This window comes from Poromitra crassiceps (assembly GCF_964638095.1).
Source record: "Poromitra crassiceps genome assembly, chromosome: 6".
Taxonomy (NCBI): Eukaryota; Metazoa; Chordata; class Actinopteri; order Beryciformes; family Melamphaidae; genus Poromitra; species Poromitra crassiceps.
This window is the reverse complement of record NC_139627.1, coordinates 41187098-41203136: the sequence shown is the minus strand read 5'-3', so window position 1 is coordinate 41203136 and position 16039 is coordinate 41187098. Positions and strand designations below refer to the sequence as shown.

At 41.7% G+C, this 16039-nt stretch overlaps 1 protein-coding gene across 2 annotated transcripts; it reads left to right on the top strand.

Annotated features, from left to right (window-relative positions):
• Nucleotides 1–2289: 2289 nt before the first annotated feature.
• Nucleotides 2290–15550, top strand: glra2 (glycine receptor, alpha 2; the record flags this gene model as incomplete). Of its 2 annotated transcripts, none has more annotated exons than XM_083638897.1 (9): nucleotides 2290–2375; nucleotides 3099–3220; nucleotides 5339–5406; nucleotides 7078–7301; nucleotides 10853–10935; nucleotides 11121–11258; nucleotides 12013–12227; nucleotides 14420–14569; nucleotides 15269–15550. In XM_083638897.1, the coding sequence occupies 9 exons, from the start codon at nucleotides 2290–2292 to the stop codon at nucleotides 15548–15550; spliced, it is 1368 nt and encodes a 455-aa protein (XP_083495023.1). The 2 variants fall into 2 exon arrangements, with proteins under 2 accessions (XP_083495023.1, XP_083495024.1); XM_083638898.1 differs by lacking the exon at nucleotides 5339–5406 and adding an exon at nucleotides 5197–5264.
• Nucleotides 15551–16039: the final 489 nt, after the last annotated feature.

Sequence of the window (16039 nt, the reverse complement as noted above, 5' to 3'; positions counted from 1 at the left end):
GTGAGGCATGTGTGGGGCATGTGTGAGGCATGTGTGAGGCATGTGTGAGGCATGTGTGGGGCATGTGTGAGGCATGTGTGGGGCATGTGTGGGGCATGTGTGAGGCATGTGTGGGGCATGTGTGAGGCATGTGTGAGGCATGTGTGAGGCATGTGTGGGGCATGTGTGAGGCATGTGTGAGGCATGTGTGAGGCATGTGTGGGGCATGTGTGAGGCATGTGTGGGGCATGTGTGGGGCATGTGTGAGGCATGTGTGGGGCATGTGTGAGGCATGTGTGGGGCATGTGTGAGGCATGTGTGAGGCATGTGTGAGGCATGTGTGAGGCATGTGCTGCACTGAGAGTCATCTCATGACATAATGTGTGACGGCTGCCCTGATGTGAATGAAAGACTTTGATCTCACTGTCGCTCTTTCTTGCCTGGCTGTGTGTTCATCTGAAATGAGTCATTCATGCCTATGGTCCATGGAGCACTTGCAGCCTCCTCACAGGCGTGCGCTGCCAGGTCCCCCCACCCCAGTATCAATACAAACATCACAATCTAAACAAACCAAGAGCTGTTTTGTAGATGATGCTCGCCGGTGACTGCTGATCTAGTGGACTTGTTTTAGGTTCTTGTCCCCCTTTCGTACAGCCACCCCTGTATTCCTCTCTGCCATCTCTGTCTGTGTTTCTGTCTGTCAGTCAGCTCTCCTCTCCTCTCCGTCTCGCTCTGGGAGGCCAACCTTTCAGCATTTCCAATGATGTGCCTAGGAAATCTGTTTCCAGGGCAACCAGGGTACCAAATACATTCCCAGCAGCTTCTTGCTGGTGTGTCCCTTGTTTACACTTTTCATATCTCTGGGAGGATTTGGTTTGTTCTCAACAGACAGGCCGTGACCAAAAACAACACTGTAAAGTACAGACAAGAAGTGACCCAGTGAATCTCATCTATATATATTTTAATATAAAAAGGGCAAGTGGGCAATCTCTGTCTGTTCTCTGTGTGTTGTATGTTTCAATGTTTGTCCCACTGATGTTGTCATAGTGATGTCATAAGAGCAAAATCATCTTATGACATCACTGATGATGTCATAGGTACTGATGATGTCATATTGATGTCATAAGAGCAAAATCATCTTATGACATCACTGATGATGTCATAAGCACTGCATATGCGAGCTGCAGGGCGGGCGAGCCCGCACAGCCGGCGAGCCTAGGAATCAGCCCCGCGAGATGCCTAAAAGGGGAAAGTGGGCAATCTGTCTGTTCTCTGTGTTCTTTGTTTCAATTTTTGTCCCACTGATGAGTGATGATGTCATAGGTGATGTCATAAGAGCAGGAACATCTTATGACATCACTGATGATGTCATAGACACTGATGATGTCACAAAGCCTATGACATCCACGCAGCAGCGAGGCCACGCAGCAGCGCAGCTGCACGCAGATGCCTAGTGATAAACATTCACAGACACAGTGACAATCTGTCTTTTTGCTTCCAGCTGAATTGCACCCTTGAATAAACGTCATGATTGCACATTATTAGGAATGCAGTACCAACTCATTTTATTTTCACTGGAGCATACAGGTAGATGATTAGATGCTCATTACCCTTGCCATGGGAACATGCATGTTTAAACCCCTGGACAACCCAACAGCCAAAGCCCGCTCGATCCATGATGGGCACCTGCGCGCAATGGGAGTTTCCGAATCAAGCCGATCTTGTGAGAGTAAAGCTCTAGTATTTAAAATGTATACATATTCTCATGTAACAGATATTGTTAAAAAAAAGTTTTAATTGGTTTGAATAGATTGCCTTATATTCTCGTTTATTTGACATATTGAAAATCGACTCACGTCCTCCACTTTTAAACCGCGCTTGCGCGTAAAAGAACCCGGAGCTGTCCAAGTGCTGAAATGAAAAAAAGGCGTTCCACTCCCATTCCTCAACAGAGGATGGTCCTCTACCTGCGAAATATGTCACTTCACAACTGATCACACAGGAACGGGCATTTCGATTTGAGCAGACGCCAAAGCAGAAAGCGCGAGTCGATCGGTTTTGGAGATTCACCCTCTCGTCGTCTCACCACAAGCCTGATGCTTCTTCACACCTTCCTCCCAAGACGTCTGCTTCTGGGAATCAGAGTTTTGGGAAACTAAACTATGATCTGTGGCGACATACTGGAATGTCTCCTGCGTTTTTATATGACACAAGAACACGCAAACGCCCACGATTTGGGAAGAAAGCGGTACCCCTGTTTGGATTATGTGTTTGACCAATGTAATATGGAACAAATAAAAAAGTGAGCCTATGATAAAACCAAGAGGAATGAATCGCTCCTTTATACAAATCTTGACAGCTTTATTTGCGTGTTTCATGGAGACCAGCAACTTCAGGTAGGCGGATTTATTTGCCAAATCTATCTTCATTTAAATTGGTTATATCTGATTCCACGCAGATTATTTTCCTACCCTCTTAGATTATTCATTCAACACGTGAAGGGAAATGAAATTAGAGCCTATGTGAAATGACAATGACTTTTTCTGCACAGCCTAAGTTATTTCTTTCGCTTTAATTTAGGCTCAATTTGACCAATCGACTCAAGTAAAAAAAAAAAAAAAAAGAAAAGTAGGCTATAGCATACGTATTTTCACCTAGGCTATATTTTTGATAGTGAGTGTTTTGGTGAGTTCCATAAAGTCCACAACGATAATTGATCATAAAATCCCTAAAACAATCATCCCTGGAGGGACTTGAAGTGTTTGAATCTCTATAAGTCTATAATGGTCCCATGCATGTGGTGGAATTACAGTTTTAATTTGATTTTTGTATAGCATCCTTGTAAAATGTATACTAGCCTCTAACATTATTATTATTATTTTTTATTATAAAGGAGATGCACACATTGTGGCAGGGTTCATCCATCTATGAATGTACGCTTTAACGCATAATCTAGTTTTCCAAAGCATGCCCATTACTCTGAGCTATGGGCATATTTCATTGCTACTCACAGCATAGTATCACACTCACCATGACAAGGTTTTACTCCTCTATTTTAACTGGGGGAATTGACAGATGACGACTTATCAAGTGATCTCCTCACCGTGTATGTCTTCTAGGGTTGTGGATGCCAAGGAGCACGAATCCAGATCATCCTCTAACCTGTCTCCATCAGACTTTCTGGACTCACTCATGGGTCGAACGTCTGGTTATGATGCACGGATAAGACCAAGTTTTAAAGGTTTGTTTTTCATGATCTTTATCTTTTCCTATCTTTCATGTTTAGACACTTCTTTAACGCCCCCACACTCTCAACCACCACCACTACCACCCTGCTTCTTTTATCATCATCTGTGCACCTGAAGTAGGCTAGCCTTTTGTTGGTATAGTGATAGGCTAACTGTCCACATAGAGTATATGCTGTCCATCCATCCTACACACTATCATGGCAGCTGTCAATACACCAGACTATGAAATGAATTGTCTATTACCAAAATATTGCCCAGAGTAGCTGCCAGGCATTTACTGTAATAGGAGTAGTCAATCAATGCTGTTGACAGTAACATGATCATTTATAGGACCATTGAATTAACCTTTTGAAAAGTCTAGATTCCTCAACATAACATGCAATGTTTTTTTTTCTATCTCAGTTGGTAGGCCCTATAGAATCCATAGGCCCATTAAATATGAATTTTGAAACAGCAAAGAAAAAGGGCTTAGACATGATCACAATCAACACAGTGAAAGGTTGCAGATTAGCACCTGCAGCAGACAGGGATGCCACCATGACAGGCCAAATGATGGATGGTGCCCCCCTGGCTAGGCTGCAGGCAACTGACTTCCTCTGTTGTTGTGTTGTGATGCTGGGGAGAGACAGCATCTGTCACTAGAATGCAGCTGAGTGAGGAGGGGGAGCCCCACTGGTGGCCCGAAACGGGCGGGCCCCGACTGGGTCAGGTGGGCTGGGATTCTGCTGGAGATGTGCTTGGGCTGGGTGAAGAAGCATTATATAGCCTACGATAGCATAGGGATTGATCAGCAGGATTCCAGCCACAACCTAGAAAACACATAGCCCAGATCTATCCATCCCATCTGGGGAGAATGTTGACAAGATTGCCGAAATGGACTTAAGATGAGAGGACAGTCTGTTTAACACTGGCTGGCATTTTCAGAGGAGAGATGAAACGGCAACAACTGTTTCTAGCCATCAAGGAGGATTATAAAAAAGTCTGACACAAAACACGATTTGAGCGTTGCCGGTTTGATTTGTATTCTCCTCCTCTCTGGAACGCGCACACTAACACACAGCCTCACACCTTATTGCCACGTGGAAAGCACATATCTGCATGCCACCACAATGTAAACAGTTGATCCTGGTTGAGAACCCGATAGTCGTATTTTGAAGAGTGTGTGAACTGTACTGAAGGCTGACCTAGATTTGCTTGCTGAGTTTGTGAGGAGAAACTGCTTTATTTTTTCTGCTACCACTGTTAAATGCAGCTGCCTGACACAACAAACGGAGGCAAATATTAATACCAAGTTCCATGCAATATTGATGGGGAAAGCACAGGGGAAGGTCACTGCGCTTACAACTTCACTTAACAGATAGAGAAAAAGATTTTCTGTGACTTTAAATGGTATACTGCTAAGCCTCGCAAAGAGATTCCAGTTCAGAGGAGTCAGTGGAGTAAAAATGACACTACTCACTACACAGTATGCACAACAGTTCTTACTCAAGGCAGTCTTGGATTGGAAGGATTCTGATTTGATATTGGTACATATACTTAATGTACCATCATTGTGTATGTGTGTGTGTGTGTGTGCAAGCACATGCGAGTGCGTGCGTGCATTTGTAAGTTTGCGTCTAGGCTACGTCGTTATGAAAATGTGTGTTCATTTGACTTAGGAAGATGAGAGGAGAGGATGGAGGAAAACATGTGTGTTGAAGTTTTGAAATGACAAAGATTTTTCTTTTTACCATTACCACAGTTGAAGCGCTCATTATAACATCAAGCTAATGCAGTATGATATAATTACCCTTTATTATATGGTTGGGTTTAATTGTATTCTAACAACATCCTGCAAAAATGAGGAATACCAGGTTCAATCTCAAAAGCCAAAGTCGACGGTCCAAAGCCAAGTCTTCCTGTCTTCCCAGTCTTCCTGATATGGATTAAGGCGTTTCTCCTTTCATGTCATTCTCATTCCATTTCACAGGTCCCCCTGTAAACGTTACATGCAATATCTTTATCAACAGTTTCGGCTCTGTCACAGAGACAACTATGGTGAGTGCTTTGGCATTTTGATGATTTCTACCCTGTACAATGTGTCAATGTGTTATCTATCCCTCAACCTGCAGGTCCACCAGTTAATGTTACCTGCAACATATTTATCAACAGCTTTGGTTCAATAGCAGAAACTACAATGGTGAGTTGAGCGTTGCGCTTGGCCATGTCTGACAGCCTTGATCTCTGCCCTGGAGTTAAGACTGAATCATCCAGTTTATTTATCCAACATAATCATTTTTAGTTTGATTACCGTTTACCATAAAGAATTGTTTTTATCTAGTCTATTGGCGGGTCCATGAGGTACCCAACAGACATAGCATTATCAATGAGAAAGATGTTTGAGATTTCTGATTGGATGATTGGATTTCTGCCCCCCATGATACCCCCTTGTACGTGTTTAAATTAGCTCAGGTTTAATAATTCACACAACGAATGGCAATTAATAATTCACTTAAACTGCAGCCGATATTTGTGGGGTGGTTGAGATTCAAACATGATATCTGAAGACAACCCAACTGCCCAAGGGGTAAACAACATGAAAGCCTGGACACTTCACTGCAGCTCATTGGCAATCTGTGATCAAATAATTCATAACGAGTGGGCGAAAACACTTGTATGATTATAGGAGGATGTGAATTTTGCACAGGGATGGATTTCATAAGATTGCAGGGAAACTACAAATCTTTTAGATGAACACGCATGTAAACATTTGGAACCGCCAATATACTGATCATCATGAAATGTCAATTACTCTGAGCAATTGATCTTTGTGAACCAGCATTGCCCGAATCCAATGGATTATCTTGTCCAAGCATTGCTTACTATAAACATCATCTAGCTATTGGCACTTATAGAGAGGCAAAGTGACCACCTACTTCCTGCTTCAGCACTGTACCAGAGATTTTCATCCGCCATTTATTTTCCCATGGACATTTCGTAAAATGCGTATATATATTTTTTTACTTCGTCAAACCAAACGGTTCAGCTATATTTAGAATCGGGAGAGACCATACAACATTTCACGTAAAAAAACAACACAGAAAAAATATTTTTCTTTAAAAAAAAAATATATATATATGTTTTGGTCTGAGTGAAATGTTAAGTGGTCTCTCCTGTTTCTATCTGTACCGTTTGATTTGAACAAGTACATTTATTTTTATAAGCATTTTACGAAATGTCTATGGGAAAATAAATGGCGGATGAAAATATCTGGTACAGTGTTGAAGCAGGAAGTGACGTTCCACTTTGCCTCTCTATACATCATGAATAATGAGGAAAGTTGTAAGAAGTTCAGCATATCCCAAAAGCAAACTGCTTCTGTCCACGAATGTAATTAATGTATGCTTTTATGGGAATTTAGATGATGGTATTGCTGGTTAATATAGAAATGTCCAGATGTGCATTGGAATTCATATACCGCTCATCATTCATGTTATTTGTCACGGTATTATTTATCTGTCAGAACTGTCTCTGAAAAAGTAGCCTTCTATGTTTTGCCACAGTAGTTGTAGAAGTAACTGTGTGAATGTGGCGATATACGTATAAAGTTATACAGTAATAGGCTACCGGTAGAACAGGAAAAGCAACATGTGAACAATAAATCTGTGACATTGTAGACATTTTCATGTTAAATGCAGTATTAGAATAATAATGCACAAGGTAGGTTTACCAATGCAAATCTCTGTGGCATTTCAAAGAGAGGATATGATAGTAAGAATAACACCAATGGTTAATATTGGGTCTATATAGCCTGTTTTCTCATATACCTAAAGCACCACAACGTATGTCAAGCTGCTTGTCATCTCTGCAGGATTACAGAGTGAACATCTTCCTGCGGCAGAAGTGGAAAGACGCCCGGCTGGCGTACAGCAAATACTCAGAAGCCTCCATTGACTTGGACCCGTCCATGTTGGACTCCATCTGGAAGCCTGACCTCTTCTTTGCCAATGAAAAGGGTGCCAATTTCCATGATGTCACCACAGACAACAAGCTCCTGAGGATCTTCAAGGATGGGACTGTCCTCTACAGTATCAGGTGAGGCGCTGGACTGTCCTCTCTACAGTATCAGGTGAGGTGCCGGACTGTCCTCTACACGCAGTGGTTCTCAAATGGGGGTCCGTGGCACTTTGCAAAGGGGGTCCGCGAAAAGTTTTCAGGAAAATAAAAATAAAACCTTTTTGTGTGTGCAAAAGCTTCATAGTATGCTATGCTTCAAATCTAAAATGGTTCATGGATTACATTCTAATCTAACAAACCTATCAATTTAAATGTCAAAGCACGTTACCGTGGAAACAATTAAGCTTAGCCCAAAATCACAAATCAGAATGAGGGGGTCCCCGGTATATTTTCTATCTTGTAAGGGGTCCTTGGCTGAAAAACATTTGAGAACCTCTCCTCTACAGTATCAGGTGAGGCGCCGGACATGGTCAATTGTAAACCACAGAATAAAAGATTCAGCAGAATTCAACATAAAGGTGTATATCTATGTTTATCCTTTGAAGTGGTTTTAGTTAACCCCAGAGATCTCATTCATCGCTCACTGTAGTGTTACCCCAGGACATTCACTTCACTTTTGCCTTTTCATTTCTTCTCAAAGATCAAAGACTGTCTATCTGTGGATTTATCTCAATATGATATCCTCATTCAATATAACTGAAGTACAGTTCCATGTGTACAATAGAGATTTAATAAAAGACCACTGACCGCAAGAGAGCAAACGATACTCAAGGGTATTACTATTATAGATAGAGAATCCACATTTGAACAAAAGGTAAGATGAAAACATGAGTCCATTTTCCTGGTGGTCTCTGTGTAGTCGGTAGGCCTATATGTTTTGCTACAGACTTGCGCACATGCAGCCCCATTCATGGTGAATGACAACTTAGGTCCCTCTGGCAAAACCAGCCCAACGTTTGAGCAAAAACCTGTACAACAAGATATGAAAATATATTTCATTTAATTTCAATATAACTTCAGTCACATGTGACATGACATTCAATTGCACCCGGCCCCCTCCCCCTCCGTGATGATGCGATATAAATCAGATCAATTTGGAGTCCATTTGGAGAGCAGTTGGGGGCTGAACGGTGCCCAGGTGTGGAGGTTAGCCAGCTCTCTCCATTCATGAGAGAAAGGACAGAGGGAGCAGACCGCCGACCACAATGCATCTCAGAGACAATACGTTGCAGTAATGAAAGGTGTGATAGGAACCTGCTGAAGGGAAACCTATATGCTGTGTCAGAGGAGGCAGAGACAGACAGAGCGCTCAGTCAGGGAGAGGAGAATACACCACACGAAAATGACTGAAAATGAACCATTCGATCCGTTTAATTTGTCGTTAGCTTCATTTTTCAAGCTAATTATTTTAAGTTGATGCGTTGGTTGAATCCAACATTTCGAGAATGATTTTGTGACTGCAGTCTGTTCACCATATCCAGTTTTGGGGAAACTACTTTAAAACTGTAGTTTACCAAACTACTAGCGACATCACAATGAGAAGTATAGGCTAGTTAAACTACATCTGAACTATACTCTGAAAAGATTTAGCTTGTCAATCTAAAACCACTTTCAAAAAGTAGTTCAACTACATCCAAACTACATCACGAGAAATTATCACAATCGTTTTTGTGATAAATTGTTTTTATTTTTATATATAATAAAACAAGGATTGTCAGACCACTCATCTATCTTATATATACAGTATAAAATTGAGTATGTGGGCTCCGTTTGTTTTTTTGTTTGAAGTTCTGTGTTCGGCCACAGCTATGCCATTTTACGTGCGATCAGGCTGAAACCTTCAGGGTGTGTAAAGAACCGTGCGGGTGACCTGACAGAGCCGGATTTTTTAATTAGGCTAATTAGCTAATGATGTGATGTCATCAGTGATGATGTCATCAGTGATGATGTCAAAAATGATGTCATAAGGGTGCGCACACACTGATGATGTCATCAGTGATATCATAATGGGGCACACACACACACAAGGAGGCATTGTGACATCACTGATGCAATGAGCAACACACACACGCGCGCCAATAGGGCAGGCGAGGACAAGCTACAGGCTCGACCACTGCGCGGCCGAGCCTAGGCATAGAGCATGCGTAGCATATTACACCTTCCATAAAATACACCATACTTGCCTTAAGTGTTAATCTAGGTGATGGTATGCAATATTCAAGATATACATACATTAAATAGCAACAACAAAACAAAAATATTGGTGAGGCAAGACTAAACAAAAAGAATGCATGAAAACAGCCCATGTTAAACATGAGTTAATGTTTCTGTTTTGACTGACCCCCCCCAACCTCAGAAGGACCCCATGTCAGCGACTAAACATACGATCTGATCTTTGTCAATGCAGCATCCCAGAAATCTATGTTTGTAATTTTAACATCTTTGTCATCTTTGTTCATTTTGTAAGGACAAAATGAACAATTGGGAGACTGAAGTGTTTTAATTTGGAAGAGTTTCCTCTGAGGATAATTGAATCTATGTATAAGCTTATAATGAATGAATTGGTGATCGAGATTCCTTGAGAAATGATCACAATCTGAGTTTGGAATCTCATATTGTTTCACGCAGGTACAACTGAACTGACACTGAGGTAGGTGTGTTCTATTTCGGGACTAGGGCAGGCCAATCCTTACTTAGGCACCCTGAGGATGTGTTTTAAGGAGAGGATAGGGAGCAATTGTTGAGGTGGAATCAGGAAAATGCTAAATTTCTAGGGAAATTCACATTATTCGATCAGACATCTTGGTCACAAACCACAGGTGATTTGAACGAAATACAGTGCAATTCGCTTATAGTGATCAACTGCTTATATTGATAAAAAATCCTGGTCCCGAATCATTCCTATACACATGCTCTTTAAATAATTTGCTTACAGTGATCAATACTCCGCTTACAGTGATCATTTTGGGCCTTGTCACACCTGAGAACAATGGAAAAAATGTTTACAACTACAATCATTTTATTTTTTTTACTTACAAACTGCCAGAAATGAAGCAACGAGATACAGCAGCGATACCTGGTGCATGTCTATATGGAGAAATCACAGCATCTTTGTCTGTCTGTCTGTGTTTGAAACAGCTGGAGGCCTAACTTAGATTTTTTAAATCAATCAGTTGGCTAAATAGCGAAGCTGTCCGTTTCATTACTTTATATGTACTGTATTCATGTAATAAATATACAAATGTCAATTAGATCATAATCTGCATGAGAAAAAAAAAGAAAAGAAAAAACATCGGTTATAAAGACCATCCGCTTATAGTGATCAATCAATTTGACCCGTCCCAAGGTGATCACTGTAAGAGGCGTGAACTGTAGCAGGTGATTCTCATTCAATGACAACCGTGGCCACTGAGCTGTGGCACTGTGCCATAATGTATGGCGAAAAACATGAGAATGTAATTTGTAATTAACTACCTAAACTACTGAAAAAGCTACTGAGATTTCAATGTAGTTAAACTACCACACAACTACTGCAAAGTGTAGTTAAAGTAATTGAACTACATGTAGCCTAGTTAACTACTCCCCAACACCCAACACTGACCATCTTATGTATTTGCCTCATGCCACAGGTTGACTCTCATTCTGTCCTGTCCAATGGATCTAAAGAACTTTCCGATGGATGTCCAAACTTGCACCATGCAGCTGGAAAGTTGTGAGCGATAACTTTGTCACACACACACACACACACACACACACACACACACACACACACACACACACACACACACACACACACACACACACACACACACACAACTGCTTTTCTTGCCACACACTCTCCAGTTAGTATCTAGTGTATGTATAATGTTGGGGTCATTTCTGCGTTGCTGTCTTCAGTTGGCTACACCATGAACGACTTGATCTTTATGTGGCTGGACAACGGTGCTGTGCAGGTGTCGGACGGTCTCACACTGCCTCAGTTCATTATGAGGGATGAGAAGGAGCTGGGCGACTGTACCAAGCACTACAACACTGGTCAGAGAACACACACATCTCTCTGCATGTTTACGACTGTACCAAGCACTACAACACTGGTCAGAGAACACACACATCTCTCTGCATGTTTACGACTGTACCAAGCACTACAACACTGGTCAGAGAACACACACATCTGTCTGCATGTTTACAACTGTACCAAGCACTACAACACTGGTCAGAGAACACACACATCTGTCTGCATGTTTACAACTGTACCAGGCACTACAGCACTGGTCAGAGAACACACACATCTGTCTGCATGTTTACAACTGTACCAAGCACTACAACACTGGTCAGAGAACACACACATCTGTCTGCATGTTTACGACTGTACCAAGCACTACAACACTGGTCAGAGAACACACACATCTGTCTGCATGTTTACGACTGTACCAAGCACTACAACACTGGTCAGAGAACACACACATCTGTCTGCATGTTTACGACTGTACCAAGCACTACAACACTGGTCAGAGAACACACACATCTGTCTGCATGTTTACGACTGTACCAAGCACTACAACACTGGTCAGAGAACACACACATCTGTCTGCATGTTTACGACTGTACCAAGCACTACAACACTGGTCAGAGAACACACACATCTGTCTGCACACACACATCTCTCTGCATGTTTACAACTGTACCAAGCACTACAACACTGGTCAGAGAACACACACATCTGTCTGCATGCTTAACTGAACATTTCCCGGTAGCTAAATTGCAATTTGTGTTTGTTGTTGTTGAACAGGTAAATTCACTTGCATTGAGGTGAAATTCCATCTGGAGCGGCAGATGGGATACTACCTGATCCAGATGTACATCCCTTCCCTCCTGATTGTCATCCTCTCGTGGGTGTCTTTCTGGATCAATATGGATGCTGCGCCTGCCAGAGTGGCACTGGGCATCACCACTGTTCTTACCATGACAACACAGAGCTCTGGCTCCAGAGCTTCTCTTCCAAAGGTAATCCTCATGTCTTTATCTCAACGGCATGATTTCCTTAATTAGATAGTGGGGCTAGTAGTAGGGGTGGGGGAGGGGGGAGGTGGGTGGGGTTCGGGGGAATTGATACAGCAAAGTATCGCGATAATTTCTTGTGGCAATATATCGTATCGCACAAATGCCAAGTATCGCAATATTTTATTATAAATGATAAGAACATTTATGACAGGTTTTTATGATAGTGTTGGTCAGTCTGTCTGCTTGACAATCCCATTTTGCTGCAATAAAATTGATTGAAGTGAGATGATCAGACTGGAAACTTACCCCATTAGATAAAACAGATGTTGGGAAAAAAAATCCTTTGGGGACATCATTTGCAGTTGGATATATCACTCACAATATTTATTTTTTAATCGCAATAATATTGTATCGTGACTTAAGTGGCTCTGGTCATTTCCACCCCTAGCTAATAGGCTGTGCTCACATCAGCAGTCCTCTATCTCCCACTCAAAAGTCAAAAGGTATGCATTATAGCGTCTATCATACTGATGGAGGGGAACACAACACATTGTAAATAGGCCTTTATAAAGGCATTCTCCAATGACTGTGTACCTGTAAGGAATCAGTTGTCAAGCAGCCATATATTTGAGGGTTTAATAATGATCATCATGAGAAGAGGAAAAAGAGTTAATGGTCAAAGCCAAAAACAGGAGGATAATGTTAAAGCTAAGGGCTAAGTCGATAAAACACGTTTGAAATGTAGCTATGGGCAAAAGTACAAGAAGAAAATAAATATTAAGATTCTACTAATAATTATATAGTAGGTAGCCAGTGCCGTGCATGAAAGCTACTGTAAAGCTGGGGTGATGTGGCCCTCTCAAATTGTTTGGTTAAAACTGGGGCAGCGGAAGACAGATTTATGACCCAGGCAAATACAAAAGGTAGAGAAGCAATCTAAAGAGCAGGAAATGCAAACATGGTTTGAGTCCGGTCCCGGGCCTTCCCCTCCCTCCCTATCTTACCTGTCTCTCTTCACAGTGAAATATAAATAAAGCATGGAAGAAAAACAGTTTAAAAAGTGCGGTATAAAATCCACACTGCATAACGCTATGAACTGTTTGGACTATCTAATAATGGAAAACCGTCTTGCTCTTATGTGAAAGCCACTGATATCAACAATGGATACAAACACGTTATTTTGGAGATATTTCTCTGTGGATAAAAGCATAACTGGACAGCCCTTCAGCAAGATGTTTACCTTACTTGTGCAAATCACAACAGTTAATATTTTTGTTACCATTGAGATGCCACTAATGCCAAAGTATTTATCACCAGCATCAGCTGGTACACTTATAGCTTATTGTGAATCAGGCTAAAATTGACATGCACATTTGTGAGGGGTACTACAGGCAACTGTGAGTCAGCTCTTGAAGTTCAATCACTCTCCCACACATCGGTCTGCACATGACCGCAGAAGGCCGGGGCCACGTCAAGTCCCACATGAAAAGACACACGTATACTGATAAATATTTAAAGGGGCCTCTGAGAGCCTCTGGTCATGAAAACAAAAGCCTAATACGCCTTAAGTGCCCTCAAAACGCGGAGTTGTTTTCTCTCCATGCAAATCAGCTGTCTAGAACGTTGGAGATGAGGTCACTCTATGATGAGATAGGAACGGATCTTCAATTTCCTTTCAACTTCGTCTTCACTTGGAGACAGATGAAAAGCAATGCTAAAGGTGCAAATTGAAAGCTACACTTCTCTTTCTATCAGCTTAGTAATTAAGGCAGCAATTATTTCCCACTGTGCTTTATAGCCATGCGATCACTGACATTACTGGCAGCTGTGATACACTTGTTAGCAAACATCACCGCTAATTATAGTCATTTAGAATTGCGAAGTTCCAGCAAGCTGACTTACATGAGAAAACACACTACAGGGACTTAAAAAAAATGCAACTGACAATTTATTTGCTTTTTCAACGGATATTTTCTGCTTGTATTCTCAGCTATGTTGGTTTAACAATTCCATTCTAATGAGCTTTTCCCACTGTTAGTAAACTCAGTGTTATAGCCCCTAAACAGATTACTAGAAATGCAAGCTATTATAAGATTAAAATAATCACAACAATATTTCAGTGAGTCAAAGCATAAAATCCACACTGAACATTTGGGAGTATCTAACAAAGGAAATGTGTTTTGTCTTGTTTTCAGGTCTCTTATGTGAAAGCCATTGATATCTGGATGGCTGTATGCCTGCTATTTGTATTTGCTGCGTTGCTAGAATATGCGGGGGTTAATTTTGTCTCCAGGCAACAGAAGGAGTTCCTTCGCTTAAGGCGAAGACAGAGGAGGAATCATAAGGTAAGCCTTCCAAGTCTTGGCAAGATGGCTGCTTAGTTACCAAACTTCTTTTTTTGGTGCGATTTGTTTTTTAGCTGAATTAAGATTTAGCCCCTAAAATAGTCCTTCTGAGTAGTTTATCATTTTAGTGGGAGATGTGTCGGGTCATCTTGGGGCCATATTAATGACAGAGTGGTTATAATAACTGGATGGGAAGAAGAGGACTGAGTAAGGATTTGAATGATTCTGCTTCTTAATGATTCTCAATTCCGATTCTTTGAGGGGCGGGGTCAAAAGAGGTCACATGCTTATTTCACGGGGGGTGTAAACCATTATTACACAAGTCATATTCATATCATAACATTGCTTGTTGTTTATGATTAACTTTAGTAAACATCAAGATACACACGCGGGTGTGTGTGTGTGTGTGTGTGTGTGTGCGGGTGTAGGTCTATTACACTTTATGTGGCGGCCCATGTCCATCCACCACTAAATGTTCCGGTGGGAACTCAGATTTCCTATTTTTATTTCTGCACACAAAGTTAGTTTAGGAATCAATAAGCAGAATGAAATTGGGTTCCTCTAGAGTTCCTCCAAGATTCCTTTGTAATCAGAATTGTGGAACCGGTTCAATGCCCAACCCTAACTATATGTGCACATGTGCGTGTGGTGTGTGTGCATGTATGTGTGTGTGTGCGCGCGCATGTGTTTTCTGTTCAGGACGAAGACATGCGGGAAGGCCGTTTGAATCTCTCTGGCTACAACATGAGCCAGTGTCTGCCGATGAAGGATGGCTCGGCTGTGAAGAACGCCACCCCGGCTTCCAACCCTCCACCTCCCACCCCAAAAGACATAGACATCATGAGGAAGAAGTTTGTGGACAGAGCCAAGAGGATAGACACAATCTCCAGGGCAGCCTTTCCTCTGGCCTTCCTCATCTTCAACATCTTCTACTGGATTACCTACAAGATCATCAGGCACGAGGGCATCCGCAAAGAGTAACAGCCCCCATAGGTTTCACCACGAATAACATCCTCTATCTTTCTCATTTCTCAGATTGAGAAGTGATTGGAAAGCACAGTGAGATGATGCTGACAGACTGTGCATTGAGAGGCACCGTGGTGACGATGGAGGTGCTCTTTCAGGGATAATGTTGTAATGCTTGTTCTGATTATCAATGAACACCTTGTGAGAGACAGATGCTTTGTTGTTGTATACTGCTGCATACTATTTCCTGGTGATTCTGGAAAAGGGTTTTAACTCAAGGCACAGTCAAATGCTGGAGAAGACGGACCAAATTTTCTGAAACATCACTGCCTTGGCGTCTGTACAACCAAGGAATAGAAACACATTCCATGGATTTGTAAATGTATGGTGTAGTCAGACCCTTACTTACAGACTTTCTGTGGTTGCCAGAAAAGGGTATTTCATATCAAGGATGTTTAGAACCGTTTTATATTGTACTACTGTCATGCACTTCCTCACTGTTTA